The 15,539-nt window shown below is 47.7% G+C and overlaps 1 protein-coding gene across 1 annotated transcript; it reads left to right on the plus strand.

The window, feature by feature from the left end:
• The first annotated feature begins 12,144 nt into the window (after window positions 1-12,144).
• On the plus strand, window positions 12,145-13,051 carry LOC112875640 (peptidyl-prolyl cis-trans isomerase-like). The gene has a single exon (XM_025939565.1). The coding sequence runs from the start codon at window positions 12,264-12,266 to the stop codon at window positions 12,807-12,809; it is 546 nt and encodes a 181-aa protein (XP_025795350.1). The 5' UTR covers window positions 12,145-12,263; the 3' UTR covers window positions 12,810-13,051.
• The last annotated feature ends 2,488 nt before the right edge of the window (window positions 13,052-15,539 follow it).

The following is a 15,539-nucleotide window of genomic DNA, read 5'->3' on the forward strand; positions in this document are numbered from 1 at the left end:
ACGACAACCCCTCCTCTAGCTTCGCCATGATCCCGTGAAGCTCACCAGCACCCCCATCACCTCCCTTAAGCACTGCATCCACCTCGCCGACGAGCTCCCCCTTCGCCGCCGTTCCGGGTCACTGTGGGAACGCGTCTTTTCGACCATCCTAGCTCCCGACAAACCGCTCAGGAGAACCGCCTCGACCCCTTGAAGCTTTTCCCCTACCTCCGATCCATCGCCGGTGAGCCGCCACGACGAAACACCACCGCCGGGATCAAGCTCCATCGCCGCCGCCTCAGTTCACCGCCGTTCCACCCCCTCCGGTCATCCCTGACCTGCACATCACCCCCAGCAAGGTTCGCCCTAGTTCCTTGAACCTTCTTGGCCGGTTCCCCCTCGCCGCCGGCGACCACCGTCGTCAGAATTTGGCCGGCACATCTCAGCCTCTCTGTCCCGATGAGCAAGGACCCAATTGCGTTGATTTGAATCTTCCCGAGGGCCTGGCTGCAAGATTCCAGTCCCTCCCCTCATTTCAAAATCAGTGATATTTAGAAATTTGTAGAAATTTGTAGGAAATTTAGAAAAATGTCAAACTATTTTTGTTTGAGTCCTTGAAGTGAATTCTACAACTTTTGTGTTATAACCTTGTACTGATTAGGTGAATATTTTGAATGAGAATAAATACTAGAAAATGGATATGTTAATTAGATCTTTTGATTCATAGCTGTGCTATTAATGAAATTTGAAACATAAGGTGTGTATCCCATGTATAGTCTCATGTAAAATTTGTAGACTCATAACTATTTTCTATCTATGGTATTCAAGTATCTTTGTTTTAAATTGATGAGAGCTTTAGGATTTAGTTAAGGGTGAATCTGTTAGTGTTTGCAGCTGAACTTTTTACCCTGACCTTCTTTCAGTATGTATAATCTATGATAAAAATTTGAACATCAGTAACATAGAGTAGATTAAGTTATGAATTTAGGTTTAGATTCAAAGATAATCCAAAAATAATAAGTTCTGGTTTATAAAAATTTATGAAATTAAGTTAGAGAGTTCATTTTGAGTAGTCTATCATATTCACATAATTTCAGCACAAGATCTAGTGTAAAACTTCTGTTATAAATAGATCTTAATATCATAATGCTAATTTTGTTTATTTTATAGCATAATTGCTATAGGGATAAAAACTTTGATAAAATTACAGTAGCTTAGATACAGATCAACTTGTCCCAAGTAAAAATTTCAACTTCATTGCTGCAATAAATTAGTCTATAAAAATAGTTCATGTTTATATATGCAACATTTGATTGAATTAGCTACTAAATAAAATATTCTAGGAATGTTGTGATAAACTTATTCAGATTAGTAATCATTCCTAACTTAAGGTTTTAATATTAACTAAGAATTTAAATAATAATTTTTAAAGAAGACCATTAGTCTAATTGATAAAATTTAGGGGTATTAGTTAAATAAAGTAGGATCTTTTCCCAATGCCACTTAATGTAATTAGTATAGTTGCTTAAGGTAACTTAACATGTCATTTAGTGTAATTAGGTAATTATGTTCATACTCGATAAATGGTTGCCCAACATAAGAAAGAATGAGATGCTGCTAAATAGAATGTTTGTTTGTTGGATTGCAACTTTATCGTGAAATAAATGCATGAACATTTCTCAATTATAATGTTTGCATATCATATAGATTCGACCATTCTCGCTGACGGAGACTACCAGTTAATTCCAGAACCAGAAGAAGATAATTCTGAAGACCCCGGGAACATTATCGGAGATATAACTGAAGCCCCGAACCCCGGTTCGGGAAGTTTTCATATTGACATCTCTGACCCCAACCCCACCAACGAAGGCAAGCCCCGGACATAAACCTCTATTTTACTACACTGCAATTATATATCTATATATATATATATATATCTACTTTTGCATTTAAGTTTCCAGGAATTGCAATGAAACCCTAGTTGCATAATCGTAGGAACCTATGTATTGAATGCTAGACCCTGAGTCCGACTAGTTGCAAAGCTAATAGGACCGGTAGAAGTCGGGTGATTTTCTGTCACTCACGAGCTTTATAGGAGTTGCAATATTTACATCCCTGCAACCACTATAAGAATGACAGACGGGGTTGTGATTATGATTCATGATCTTGGTAAGAACCCCATCTGTGTTGATGAAAAATTGATAAGGTCGCAGTGTGTGGTAGCGGTGGTTAAGCATTTGAAAGTAATAGCCACATGCTGTAAAATATGGTAAGCGGTAAGCCTAGTAACCGACCGGCCCGAGGAGTGGACATACCCCCCATCACTCGTAATTTGATTTTTCACACGCACCGACGTGCGGGAGTACATTCCGCACAACGGACAGGAGTACGGTCATGTAGTCGCGCTACAGACGTACGTCCTGCACATTGGATGTGCGTATGGTCCTACAGTCTCTTGTGGTGGCACTGATCCACGAGTCAGAATGAAAGGCAAACAGTTGCTTCGGAACAATCATTGGATGTTCCAAGCGTGTGAGTTAGGTTTGCCTTGTAAGGTTTTGAAATTCGATTCAGAATCGTCCGTTTCTTGCGGAAATTGAGACTGCTTGATCCCTTTACCACATAGAGTAACAAGAGCAACCTTATGATAATCAAAGATGATGTTTGTTTAAGGGAATCTACCATGCTTAAATAGTCATAGTGCTTACCTAGAATGGGTAATCAACTAGAACCTGAAAGCTAAAAGTTGAAATTAATGATCTACTCTTTGTTGCTTTTCAGCTGAAAACTATACCCAAGACCAGTAAAAGCCTTCATAGTCTAGTTACATGGCTAAGTATACCATGAAACGGATAAGCCTTGCTGATTATTAGCATACTCAGCCTTGCATTATGACTTTTTGTTCCAGGTAATCCCCCCGAGGACTCTACTTTAACCGTGCCATGGCCCTATGCTCTTTCCGATGGTTGGTCCGTGGAGTAGGATCCGTCCCGGCCAACACAGGTCCCTCCGAATGATGTTGAGCATGGGCTTAGCTCAAGCATCCGTTGTGCGACGTCTGTAGTGTCGCGTTTTGTTTTTCGCTGCAGATACTTCAACCTAAATAATATTGTACAAATTCATACTAGCTAGGTCTTGCTACAATGTTTGAATACTAATGTAATATTATGCCTATGATGTAAAAATGGTTGGCAGTTGTATCTCTGGACTCACCTTCGTGCGAGGTACCTTATTTTGATATTGTGATAGGTGGTTTTATCGGGACTTTACCCGACAGACCATGGGGTTACACTGTTTGAAGTGCGGTTGAGCCTTTAATGCCTTCCGAGAAAGAATCAGCGCACTTGAGCCGGTGTAATTTAGGTTAGTTCTGCCACAATCAGTCCATGTGAATGGACTGGACCCCCTCATCAGCTTGAAGAAGAGAAGGGCCCTCTCTGCCAGCCTCGAGATGAAGCGGCTGAGGGCTGCAAGGGATCCCGTCAATCTCTGCACGTCCTTGAGACGCGCAGGGGGTCTCATTGCCTCGATTGCCCTATCTTGTCCGGGTTCGCCTTGATCCCCCGGTGTGACACCAGGATCCGAGGAGCTTTCCTGCCGAGACGCCAAAAACGCATTTCTTAGGGTTAAGCTTTGTGGAGGTCGCACGTAGCTTGTCAAAGACTTGAGCTAAATTTTCTAGAAGGGAATTCGATTCTCTAGTCTTGACAACGATGTCATCAACATACACCTCAACTATGTCTCTAACCGAATCACCTAAAGTGATGTTCATTGCACGAGCAAAGGTGGGTAGAGCATTAAGTAGTCCATATGGCATTACAACATAACAATAAAGACCATCTACTGTTACAAAAGTAGTATGCTTCCTATCATCTTTAGCCATTTTGATTTAATGAAAACCAGAATAGTCATCTATGAAGGACAGCAAGTCACACCCGGAGGTGGAGTCTACAATCTGATCTATTCGAGGAAGTGGATAGGGGTCTTTTGGACATGCCTTATTAAGATTGGTGTAGTCAATTCACATCTGAAGCTTCCCGTTAGCCTTTGGGATGACGATCGGATTGGCCAACCACACTGGGTGGTAGACCTCTTCGATGAAGCCAGCCTGCAGCAGCTTGCGGACCTCTTCACGGATGAAGTTCTGCCGATCGATGGACTGCTTTTGTGGCTTTTGTCGCACCAGCCTGGCATCAAGGTGGATCTTCAGATGCTGCTCAATCACCTCCCTGGGGATCCCAGGCATCTATGACGGTTCCCAGGCGAACACGTCGACGTTTGCTCAGAGGAAGGCGATGAGCGCGCTTTCCTATTTCCCTCCTAGGTCCCCACCGATGCGGGTGGTCTGGGAGGCCTCCGCTCCGACCTGGATGGTCTTCACGGGAACATCGTCCGTAACATACGGACGGACCCTGGGCGCCTTGGCCAGTGCCTTGGCACAAGAGGATGGGGGGTCGGACCCCTCTGCGCCAGCTGTCGGGGCAAGCCCTGCTGCCAGCGCATGCAGCTCTTCAACCGCCACCACGGCAGTAGTCTGGTCACTCTGCACGGTAAGGACACCTGCCAGAGATGGCATCTTGAGGACCATGTACCCGTAATGGGCAACCACCATGAACCGGTATAGAGCTGGTCTGCCAATGATGGCATTGAAGGGGAGGTTCACTTCCGCAACTTCGAACTGCACGTTCTCCGTGCGGAAGTTCACCTCCATCCCGAACGTGACCGGCAGGGAGATAGTCCCCACCGGGTAAACGGGATTTGGGCCCACTCCGGAGAATGGGCGTGACGGGGCCAACTTGGACTCCGGGATTTGCAGGTGTTTGAACGCTGCATAGCTGATGACGCTGAGGTGGTGGAGCCTGACGTTGGCAATGGTGGGGGTGGTGACGAGCGGTAGTAGCCGAGCCCCCGCCATGTTCTCAGGGCAGTCGGACGGCCCGAAGGAGATGGTGGTGCTCTTCCACCTCTGGTGGGGCACCGCCTTTGGCGTCCCCGGCTTCACTGAGAGAACCTCTCGGCGAAGGGTTTTGACATCCCGCCGGGAGATGAGCTCCGAGCTGCCGCCGTACATGACGTACAACTTTTTGTGATGCTCGTCCCCATCGGACTCGGAGTTAGACTGGTGGTAGAGGCCTTTGAGGTCCTTGTTTGGGGTTTGGTACCCCAACTCCCTCTCTGTCGCAGCTGCATCGGCCTCGGAGACCTTCTCCTTGCCGGACCACCGCGGCGGGGGAGGAGCCTTCCCTGGAGGCTTGGTCGCACCTCTTGCTGAGGTGTTGCACGAGCTTCTGGATCTCGCGGCACTCGGTGGCACTGTGGCAAGCCCCAGGATGAACAGGACATGACCCACGGTTGGTGCGCTGTTAGCGTGGGCGCTTGCCACGGGAATTCTGGCCTCCGGTCGCTGCAGCTGCCCAAGCCACGGTTCTTCTTGTTCTTTTTCTTGCCGCTTCCAGGGGCAGCGACACTGGGCCCACTCGTCTGTGCGGGCCCTCCTTGAGGGGCAGAGTGCCATGCAAGGCCCTCTGCAGCCCTGGCGCATTTGTCCGCCAAGGCGAACAAGGTGGTGACGTTCTCCACCTGGTGTGTCGCCAGCTTCTCCAGCATCTTCTCGTCACGGACCTCCTGACAGAAAGCCGTGATAATAGACACGTCGGAGATACGTGGGATGGTTCCACGTACCTTGGTGAAGCGGGAGATGAAGGCCCGGAGGGTTTCTCCGGGTTGCTGCCTCACGGTGTGGAGGTGGCCCTCCACGCCATGCTGCTGGTACGCGCTGGCGAAGTTCGCCGTGAACTGTGTGCAGAGCTCACCCCAGAACTGAATGGATCCCGGAGTGAGGTTCATGAGCCATGTTCGGGCTGGCCCGGTCAAGGCTACATGAAAGTAACTCGCCATTACGGCGTCGTTACCCCCAGCCGCTGTGATGGTGGTGATGTAGACCTGCAGGAATTCTGACGGGTTGGTTGACCTGTCATACTTTTCCGGCAGGTGTGGCCGAAACTTGGACGGCCAGGCCACCACACTAAGGTGGTCTGCGAGCGCTGCGCAACCTACCCCGGCCACCGGTGCCTGGGGGAGTCCCTGCGGCCTCGCCACAGCCGCATTAAGCTCGGGCACGAGATCCTGACCCCCAATGTTGAGTCGGCGGTTGCGCGCCCGCTCGATGGAGATGCGGGCATCCTCTCCCGCACGTCTGTGGTTGAGTTCTGCCCGGAGATCTTCGGTCCGTGCACTCCTTACTGATGGGGAGTGCACAGAGCCGGATGCGCCGCCCTGACGACGGCGCTGTCTGGACACAGATCCCCCCACTGAGTCTGGGGTGACCTGTGCCAGGTTGAGGAGGCGATCCACGTTGCCACGCCATTGCCTCAGCATGTCGGGCGAGGCTGCCTCGTTTGGCGGGTTGCGGAGCAACTCCCTGGCTGCTACCAGCGGCCCATTTGGTACGGGCTGCGATAGTGCCCTGGAGGCACGCTCCGTGGCACGCTGTGGTGCAGCACGCGCCGCCACCCTGGATGGGGAATGGCGCGAGGCGTGTGGCGTAGATGACGCCACTTCCTCGCCCATCAGGAGGTCATGATGCCCATTTTCCTGCGCCATCGCGGTCTTGAGCTTTGACCAAGCGCTAACCAAACCTAAGCCCCTACCTGGCGCGCCAAATATTGGAGGAAATCTCCAGCCGGGTGGCGGAATGCACCCACCTAATCCTAATTTAGGAAGAGTTTGGAGGAGACCTAGAAACGCTCGATCAGAGGGTGGATGAACGCGAAAAAGGCACAGGGATTTAGAGTGGTTCGGGCCGCCTGAGCGTAATACCCTACATCCACTTGTGAGTTATATTGCTTGAGAAAGCTTGGGAAAATGACTCGGGAACTTGTTCGACCTTTGTTTTAACGGGCGCACTCTCCCTTTTATAGGCTAAGGGGAGCGTATACACTGAGCGGGGCTCCGTTAGGTGGGCCCAGCTATACATTAAATAATGCACCGACTGGAGCCTGTAATGCGAGAGATATGGAGATCTTCCTTTCCAGCTCCTTCCTGTAGTCCTCTCGATCGAGAAGTTGATGTGCGTATCTACAGCCAGGATATGGTCATGTGCCGTCTTACTGGTACAGTGCCTGCTGTCAGTGTTACGCACAGTGGAAGACGTGCTGTCACTGTTGGGTCAGTACTCTCTGACAGGCGAAGGGGCTATGTTGACCTGCCGCCGCCGCTGCCTCCGTGCACACAGTGGCGGCGCACATCTCAGCTCTCCTGCAGCAGACCATCATTACCCCTTGCACATGCGCGCGGCGCTGTGATGTGACTACACGCCGCGCGCCCGCACGCCGAGCACAGTGATGCGACGCGCCGCCTTGGAAACAGGCGGGCTTACCGTGGTGTCAGCATACCTGCCCAGTGTGTCAGCGGGCAGGTTATGCCCTGTCTTGCGCGCGTGCAGCCCACCTACCCGCATTTAATGCGGTAGTTGGGCCGGCGTCCTACGGAAGGCCTTCTGCCACGGGCACGTGGCAGGGTTGGTCTAGCTGCTGCCTCCTTGGCGGCATGTGGCGGCACCGGACACCTTCCCGGGGGGAAGGGAGGTCCGGGCCCCAAAGGCCAGTCCGGGTGGACAGGCCCATATGGGTCTAGCTCCCTCACGTGGCTGCGCCGGAACCCCCAAGGGGTCCGAGCCTGTGGAGGCCATTCCCAAGCACCCTGTCCTCGTAGGTACTTGGAGGCGCCGGACCTATATGAGCACGGGGGGAGGTCCGGAGACCATGATCCCAGCTGTCAGGCCCGGACCGTACGCCTCGTCACCCAGAGGATAAGGGCGAGGTCACGGATAACCTTGCGCCCATCAGGTTGGGCACTCTGACGGACTACTCCCTGGCGAACGAGACCGCCGGACATGCAGATCTCCTCGCAGCGGACTACCACGACTTTTTGGTCGTTGAGCAGCTCCTTGACGATGATGGAGGATAGACGGCCGAGCATGTGGTGGTGCGCGTCCACCACGATGCGCTTGGCGCACACGCCAGAGCTGGACACTCTAGCAGGAGGTACCTCTGTCCGTATGTACCGACAGTTTTCTTCTGGCTTTTACTCAAAGACAGGTTTGAGTACAAGGAACATTCTTAGACGGAAAACAATGTTTTGCCCTATTATGACTGCGCTCTTTGCACCGGCAACACAGAGGAAACCTTGGAGCATTTATTTTTACATTGTCCATTTGTTGTAGCTTGCTGGGGGCTTGTAGGATTGCAAATACCTCATCAGGCAGACATCTTCATGGCAGCAGACATCTTCATGGCAGTAGACAGCTTCAAATCCCAGCTACATACACCACTTTTTATGAACATTGTCATACTGCTTTGCTGGAGTATTTGGCTCTCAAGGAACGATCTCATTTTTCAAGGCCTGCAGCCATCAATAGCCAACTGTCAATTTGTCTTCAAGAAGGAACTCGTGTTGCTTATGCATCATGTTAAAAATAAGCATAAAACCCTGTTAGAAGAATGGATAGCTCTCTTTGGATAGTTGCTCAGATCTTTTTTATCTCATTATTTGTTTTTTCAGATGCTGTTGTAAAACTCTGTTCCTTTTTTCATATATATAAATATAATCAGTAGGGGATCTTAATCCCATCTTGTTTCATTAAAAAAATATAATGTGCATATGTGTATATATGGTCATCAGGGCCTCACATGTTACTGTCACGAAAGTAAAGCGGATTCTCTCAAGAAATGCTATCAATTTGCAGCGGCAGTACACCAAATCGAAGTGAAGGCGACGACACCCGAGGAAGCTTCGTTTTCGCATCCACCTTTGTTCGATCCCAGAGATGGACTCGGAAGTGGCACGAGAATCTGGCTCACGGCCGACCATGCTTATTCTACCGTGTTTTTTGCGTGCTGCATTGCCGTTGTTGGTTTGGTCTGCCGCCCGATGATATGATGTGCGTCCCATCATGACAACCGCACGTACAAAAATTTAATGCAGCAGGTAGATGCTTAGATACTCTCTCCGTTCCAAAATATAGGATTCAAAATTTATCCTAAAAAATAAGTCATTTTATCCCAATTAGAAAGTATATGTGCATGTAAAAATCAATTACTGCCAAATATGGGTAATAAATAGGGACAACTATGATTATTTTACATTCTTAGGGGGTGTTGGTTCCGGAGGGTTAAATTTTAGCCCTGTCATATCAAAGATAATCTTGTCATTTAGAAATATTAAATAAAATCTAATTATAAAACTAATTGCAAAATATTTGGGCCAATTTGCGAGACAAATCTAATGAGCTATATTAATCGATGATTAGCGGATTGTTACTGTAGCATTACTATTGCAAATCATGAATTAATAAGGCTCATTAAATTCGTCTTGCGAATTAGCACCCATATGTGAAAAAATTTATAAACAGATTTTATTTAATACTTCTAAATAATAAGATTCTCGTTTTATGTGATGGGGTTAAATTTTAGCCCTTACAAACCAAGCGGGACCTTATCAATATGTCCGTTCTAAAATTTCTACTTCAGGATGGATGGAGTATCCAACGGAGTCGGCCAAAGTTTCTCTCTAGAAGAACCGAATGCCGGCGTGTTTCTCCATCCGCTCAAGCTTTTGTATAATTTATTTACCTGCCCAAGCTTTTGTATAATCTAGTCCAGTTACAAATATGAGGGAACGACAAAATGGACACCCGTGAAAATGCGCAGGTGGTAAAGTGATGAGGGAAATTCTTGTGGATACTTGTCCTGATGTAAATTTGGAGAATAAATCATATGAGGCTGAAGAATAAAACGCACGTTGTCTTCCGCCAAATGGATTGAAAGCGTGGGAAACAAAAAAGAACGGCGTGCGCAGCACTGTGCTGAGAACGAGGGAATGGGTGCTGTCCGTGTCAGTAACCTAGCTAGAAATAAATTTTAAGGTTCGTAGTTTCGTGAAATTTCGATTAAAAAACAGATAGCTAGCAGTAATATTCGTTGTCTCGTACTGAACGATGACGCTGAAGTTAATTTTGTTGGCCTTTTGATGTCTTACGCCTCACGAAGCATATATATATATAGGTGCGTTACAACCGGTCACCAGATGAGAATCTTCGCCTTTATTATTAACACGTTTATAGCACTGTCATCATCAAACTCAATGGGTGCCGCCTTGTTTTTGATGAACCTGCCGCCCACTTTGTTAGGCAAGCTAATCTCAGAAAGAGAACATGACAATTGCGCATCGGTTCTATTCAGGACCTTTCATAAAACAAATGTACTGCCTCTGGTCGAAGAAAACTATATTTTTAAACGCAAGCAAGTTCCACAGAACATAGCTATAGCCACAACTTTGTTATATTATATTGGTAAAACACATAACAACTACTGACCGAAAACTACTTTTCTATCCGTATATTTCATGCATGTATTGCAAAAAAAAATATTTTAGGTTAGTGGGTATAAATAGTTTAGAATGTCGTACTGTGAACACCAAAACTGGTTATTGCACAAGTTTTGGTGTTCCCACATACCTTATTGTTAGTAGTTTCTAATGCATGGTTCACCTTACGGTTTTGGTTCCATTTTTTATAATCTTCATGCTAATTATCAGACTAAGAGCCTGCTTGGTCGCCTTCTGATTCTATTTGAAGCCAAAACTATGACGAGTAACTAAAAACTTCTTAACCTCACAAGGTGGAAAAACATTGGTTGTTCTATTTTTACACTAAACCAAGTGAATCCTAAACTTCTTACCCTTACTTTGGCATGCTATGGTTTTTACAAGTCATGGGCTTGCCATGGTTTTGATTAGGTAAAAATTGGAATCCAACCATGCAGGCTATGCAAACTTTCCATGAAAGGTGAGATCGGTGTTAGAACGTCTCAGTGGCTACGACAAACTTGTGGGCATCGCAAATTAGTAGTTACATATTTATGCTACTAATATGTATGGTATCTCCATATATATTGAGTTACGTATTTTTATAGATATTGTTGTTAGTCGCAGTGAAAAAAGGTCAATCTAACTGAAGTTATATTTTTGATAGGAGTAAGACGTATATATGGTATTTGCTAAATATTTAACTAAGACCTCTACTCAGTGCTCCTAGATGCCTATCCGTAAAATTTTAGTACCTATGTCGCTTGATCTGCACGCAGAATTTGAGAAAAACAAACGAAAAAGGTAACCCCCAACCCACAAACGCAAACTACCAATCATGTAGTTTCACGTCTCATGAGCACTGCATGTATATTAATCATGAATGCGTGCAGATTCATGCTACCTTGTATATTAACCATGGTGTGCTCGAGATAAGATACAGGTGCATCTGCCGTATACATTAGCCCAGTAAATCTAGTGTCCAATATATTCCCACAGAAAAAAGTGTCATCTTCCGATATATGCTCTACGCCTATGTTCGTCATAGATAATAGGTAGGGGTTTCGATTCAGAATCCGACTTTTGCATTTGTGTTGCACAATTTTGCGGTGACAGGGTGTCAAGTGTGAACTTGAATATCCCAAATTCGGCGACAAGGAGAACAAGAAACACAGAAAAAGAACATCAAGTGATTGTCTTGTCACGGCAGCAATTGGAATCATAGAACCACGAGAACATGTTCGCCTTAATTATCACGCATGTGAAAATCCAAAAAAGAAAACCAAAGTAATTGCAAGTTTTTAAGTCAGTGAGTATTCGGCTTGCGGCCCAACAGTCTAAGGCTGCAGCTGCGACTAAATTGACAATTTCTGAAGTTTTTTCAAAAACAAAAAGGATATAGTGCCATTTTTTATGGACAGTATTGATCACGTCATTTTCATTTCATGCGATGCTCGAGAATTTATTCGATCAAACATAAAAACATTACCATCAACTCCTTAAAAATAACTATGTCATTATATTTGACTTGAAAATAACTTTAATAAATTTCGTAACTTTAATTTACTGAAGTCTAATGATATATAGTTTTTTTAAAGGTAATATATAGTTGCTAACACTAATAGTGAAAGTTCAATAGCATCGAACTAGAAAGAACGGAGCAGCATACATTAGCGGTCAAAGTTAGGAAAGCCTGATCGCACGCATATGTACCACAGTGGGCATACAGTTGTCTCTAAGCATCTTCTTTATCTCAAAAGCCGTTTTTCTCTCCAAGTCCCGTTTGCACCTCTATATGTAGCCATCATCACCTCCTTACAAGCAGCCTCAAGTCAAGTCGAGCACACCGCACAAAAGCAGTCTCTCTCTAGTAACTTTTGCCCCTGAACACACTCGATCTCGATCTATCAATCTGTCCTATGGCGCCGACCAGGAGAAACCAAAACCCCATTGTGTTCCTGGATCTCAACATCGGCGGCGAGTACGTTGGCCGCGTTGTCATCGAGCTGTTCGCCGACAAGGTGCCCAAAGCGGCGGAGAACTTCCGGCTGCTGTGCACCGGCGAGCGCGGCAACGGCCTGCACTACAAGGGCGTGCCATTCCATCGGGTGGTGCCCGGGTTCATGTGCCAGGGCGGCGACATCACCGCGGGCAACGGCACCGGCGGTGAGTCCGCCATCGGAGACGGCCGGTACTTCCCCGACGAGGGTCTCGGCGCCGTCCGGCACGACGCCCCCGGCGTGGTGTCCATGGCGAACGCCGGGCCCAACACCAACGGCTCCCAGTTCTTCATCACCTTCGACGAGGCGCCGTGGCTGGACGGCCGCCACGTCGCGTTCGGCCGCGTCGTCGATGGGATGGGCGTCGTGCGCGCCATCGAAAAGGCCGGGTCCATGAGCGGCAGGACGGTGAGGCCCGTCGTCATCGCCGACTGCGGCGAGCTCAAGTTCCGCGCCCTGTTCTGATTAAGGGTTAAAATTTACTCTCTACTAAACCTGACAACTATATGTATACACATTCGTATGCGTACAATTACAAGATACGTGTGAGAAACTATGTAGAGCATATGTGTGCTTGTGTCCTCATCGTTCATGCATGTGCACCTAGCTATTTGTTGTGTTGACCTATACGACTAATGCTGATGTGTGTGAGATCAAATGGTTGGTTATTGAGTTAATAAATTGCTGACTTTTGGGTTTGGTGCCAATTCAAGTGGTCTTGTTTCTTTCATCTTCAACTCGTTTCAAGTGGTCATTTGGTTTCAGACACTAGTATCTTCCGTTTTGTCTTTGCATGTTCTTGAGAAGGCTCGATTTTTCCCAATTGGGTAAGGGAAGGTGTGTGAAGCTTCAGGGATATTGACAAGAACAAGGTCCCATGGATGGAAGCAGTGCTGCACAAGCGACCATGACAAGCACTGCAATGCGTAGAAACAAAGCTGGAGGAATTTGCACGAGAGTCAGTGTCATCAGGGCTGTCTGGTGCAGAGATTGCACAACTCTTTTTGAAAAAAGAAAGATGCTTCATGGCAAGCTGCCAGGAGCCGTCCAAATTGCTCTTGATTCAAATGAAATCGCTGCATTTCATCGCCGGTAACGCACAACTCTAAATATGGACAACCATATATACATTCAATTTATTTTAAGTGAGAGCAATATCATGATATTTTCTACCCTAGAAATGCCCAAGAGCAAGTGCATATCTATTCACAACATCATTATCATAAAGCACATAAAGAAGTGATTATAAAGGACAACCGTATCTTTTAAACCATATTACAAGACTTAGACCAGATCAGAAATTTTAAGCATGGAGCACTATAATAAAGGAAGTAAAAGCTCTCACGTTTAGCTATGCAATGGAAGAATCAATTAAATCTACTCAATTGAAGTAAGATTGACCGCAAGATTTAGCTAATAAGCATTAGCCTAAATGCTAAACGCTAAATACTCTGTCATCTATCGTTTAGCTCTTTATTCAGACTAAACAGTCATTTAAACGGGTTAAATCGTCATTAAACAGTGTAAATGGATGATTAAACGGACGCTGCTAGCCGCTGTGTAACGCTTACACGACGTGTACACGGGCTAAATGGCCATATCCTCTCTAGATCACTGTCACACCCTAAATTATTTAATTTTAGGATGTGAGTATCTTTTAGAATTTGTTCATCTATCAACAGGGTTTCCGAGAATTTTCCAGATTTTGCTGGCGATTATTCTCTTTTTCCGTAGAGCTAAATCAATTTATTGGAAAGTTCTAAAAATCTATTTCTCAAATTCCAAGTATTTTATTTGGATTCAGTGTGTCCCAAATTACCTCCCAAGTTTCCTGGAATTTTTAGGATTTTCTGGATAATTTTCGTGCTTTAAAAACATTATTCGAAATTTTCTGGATTTGTTTGGGTACAGAACACATATTCAGAAAAAAATCAAATTCTATTGGGACGAGCCCACCGGCCCGACCCAACGACCCAGCTCATGCGCGCGCCTTCCCTTCCCGCCTGGACCGCAACGCCAGCATGCCGCTCCAGCCTAGTGCCAGTGCCGCTCCGGCCCATGTGCCTCGCGTCGCCCGCGCCCCCCTGCCTTCACCACTTGGGCCATGGCCCATCAACTGGCCGGCACCGCTACCGCATCCAGCCCACGTCGTGTGCCCGCGCTCACTGCCACTGACAGGTGGGCCTGCCTGTCAGTCGTCTTCTTCCCGTCACCGAGCCGGACTCCACCGCCGCCGCATCCTTATCCTCGTCCGAGTCTGAGCATAGCACGAGATCTCCAGGCCTATTTAAACGCGCCCTGTGCCCCGCAGCTCCTCCACGCAACAAACGCAGCAAAAGCCGCGTGTAGCCTCGCACCCGAGCCTCCCCGTGCCACCAAAACCCTAGCTCCCCGCCGCTGTCTACAGGCCGTCCGAGCTTCTCCTGACGCCACCTTCGAGTTCGTGGTGAGCTCCTCATCCTTCCCGTCGAGTTCATGTGTCTTCTAGGCCCATGTTATGCTAGAATATGAAGGTTCCCGAGCCGCCGGCCATGGCGCCGCCACTCGCCGTCGCCCCATACTGCTGCTGCAGCCGCGCCAGCCCTTCCTCCTGCTGTCGCGCCGCCCCTGTGCCTGTGCGCCGCCACCAGTGCCCCTGCCTTGCCGCCGCCGCCGCCTAGCATAGGGCGAGCAGAACCGCCGCCAGCCCGAGTCCATGCGCCATTAGGAGCGCCGTCGCTCCTTGCGTGCGCCTCTCCTACAGCGCCGCCGCCCCCCTGCCGGCCTCCCCAGCGTCTTCCCCCTGCAGCCACGCCCTTCCCCCTAAACGCCTCCTCCTGCACCACCCTGACCGGCGCCACCACCCCTGTGCAGAAGCGCCGCCGCCCAGGAGAACGAGTCATGAACAGAGCCACCACCGCAACTTCTCTGGCAAAATTCGACCACCACGATGGATCCCCGCTGTAAGTAGGGTATAGAATCAAATCCCCTCGTCGTCCTCTTTCATTTGCCCCGCTCCTCACGATCTCTCATGCCCTAGAACAACGGCAATTTGAAAGAAAAAGCAGCTGTCGGCCACCATGGCTGTGCTGTGAAGCTTTTGCAATTTAGCCCCTGAAAGATTCTGTAATTCTTTTCATGTGTCTTGCAAATTCGTAGAAAACCCCCTAGATCTATTGCATCTTTTCAATCCAGCCCCACCCGTGATCTTTTACA

The sequence above is a fragment of the Panicum hallii genome, chromosome 9, assembly GCF_002211085.1.
Source record: "Panicum hallii strain FIL2 chromosome 9, PHallii_v3.1, whole genome shotgun sequence".
Classification (NCBI taxonomy): Eukaryota; Viridiplantae; Streptophyta; class Magnoliopsida; order Poales; family Poaceae; genus Panicum; species Panicum hallii.

Excerpts from the sequence above, each read along its gene's own strand:
- LOC112875640 (XM_025939565.1), top strand. The coding sequence starts at position 12,264 with ATGGCGCCGACCAGGAGAAACCAAAACCCCATTGTGTTCCTGGATCTC.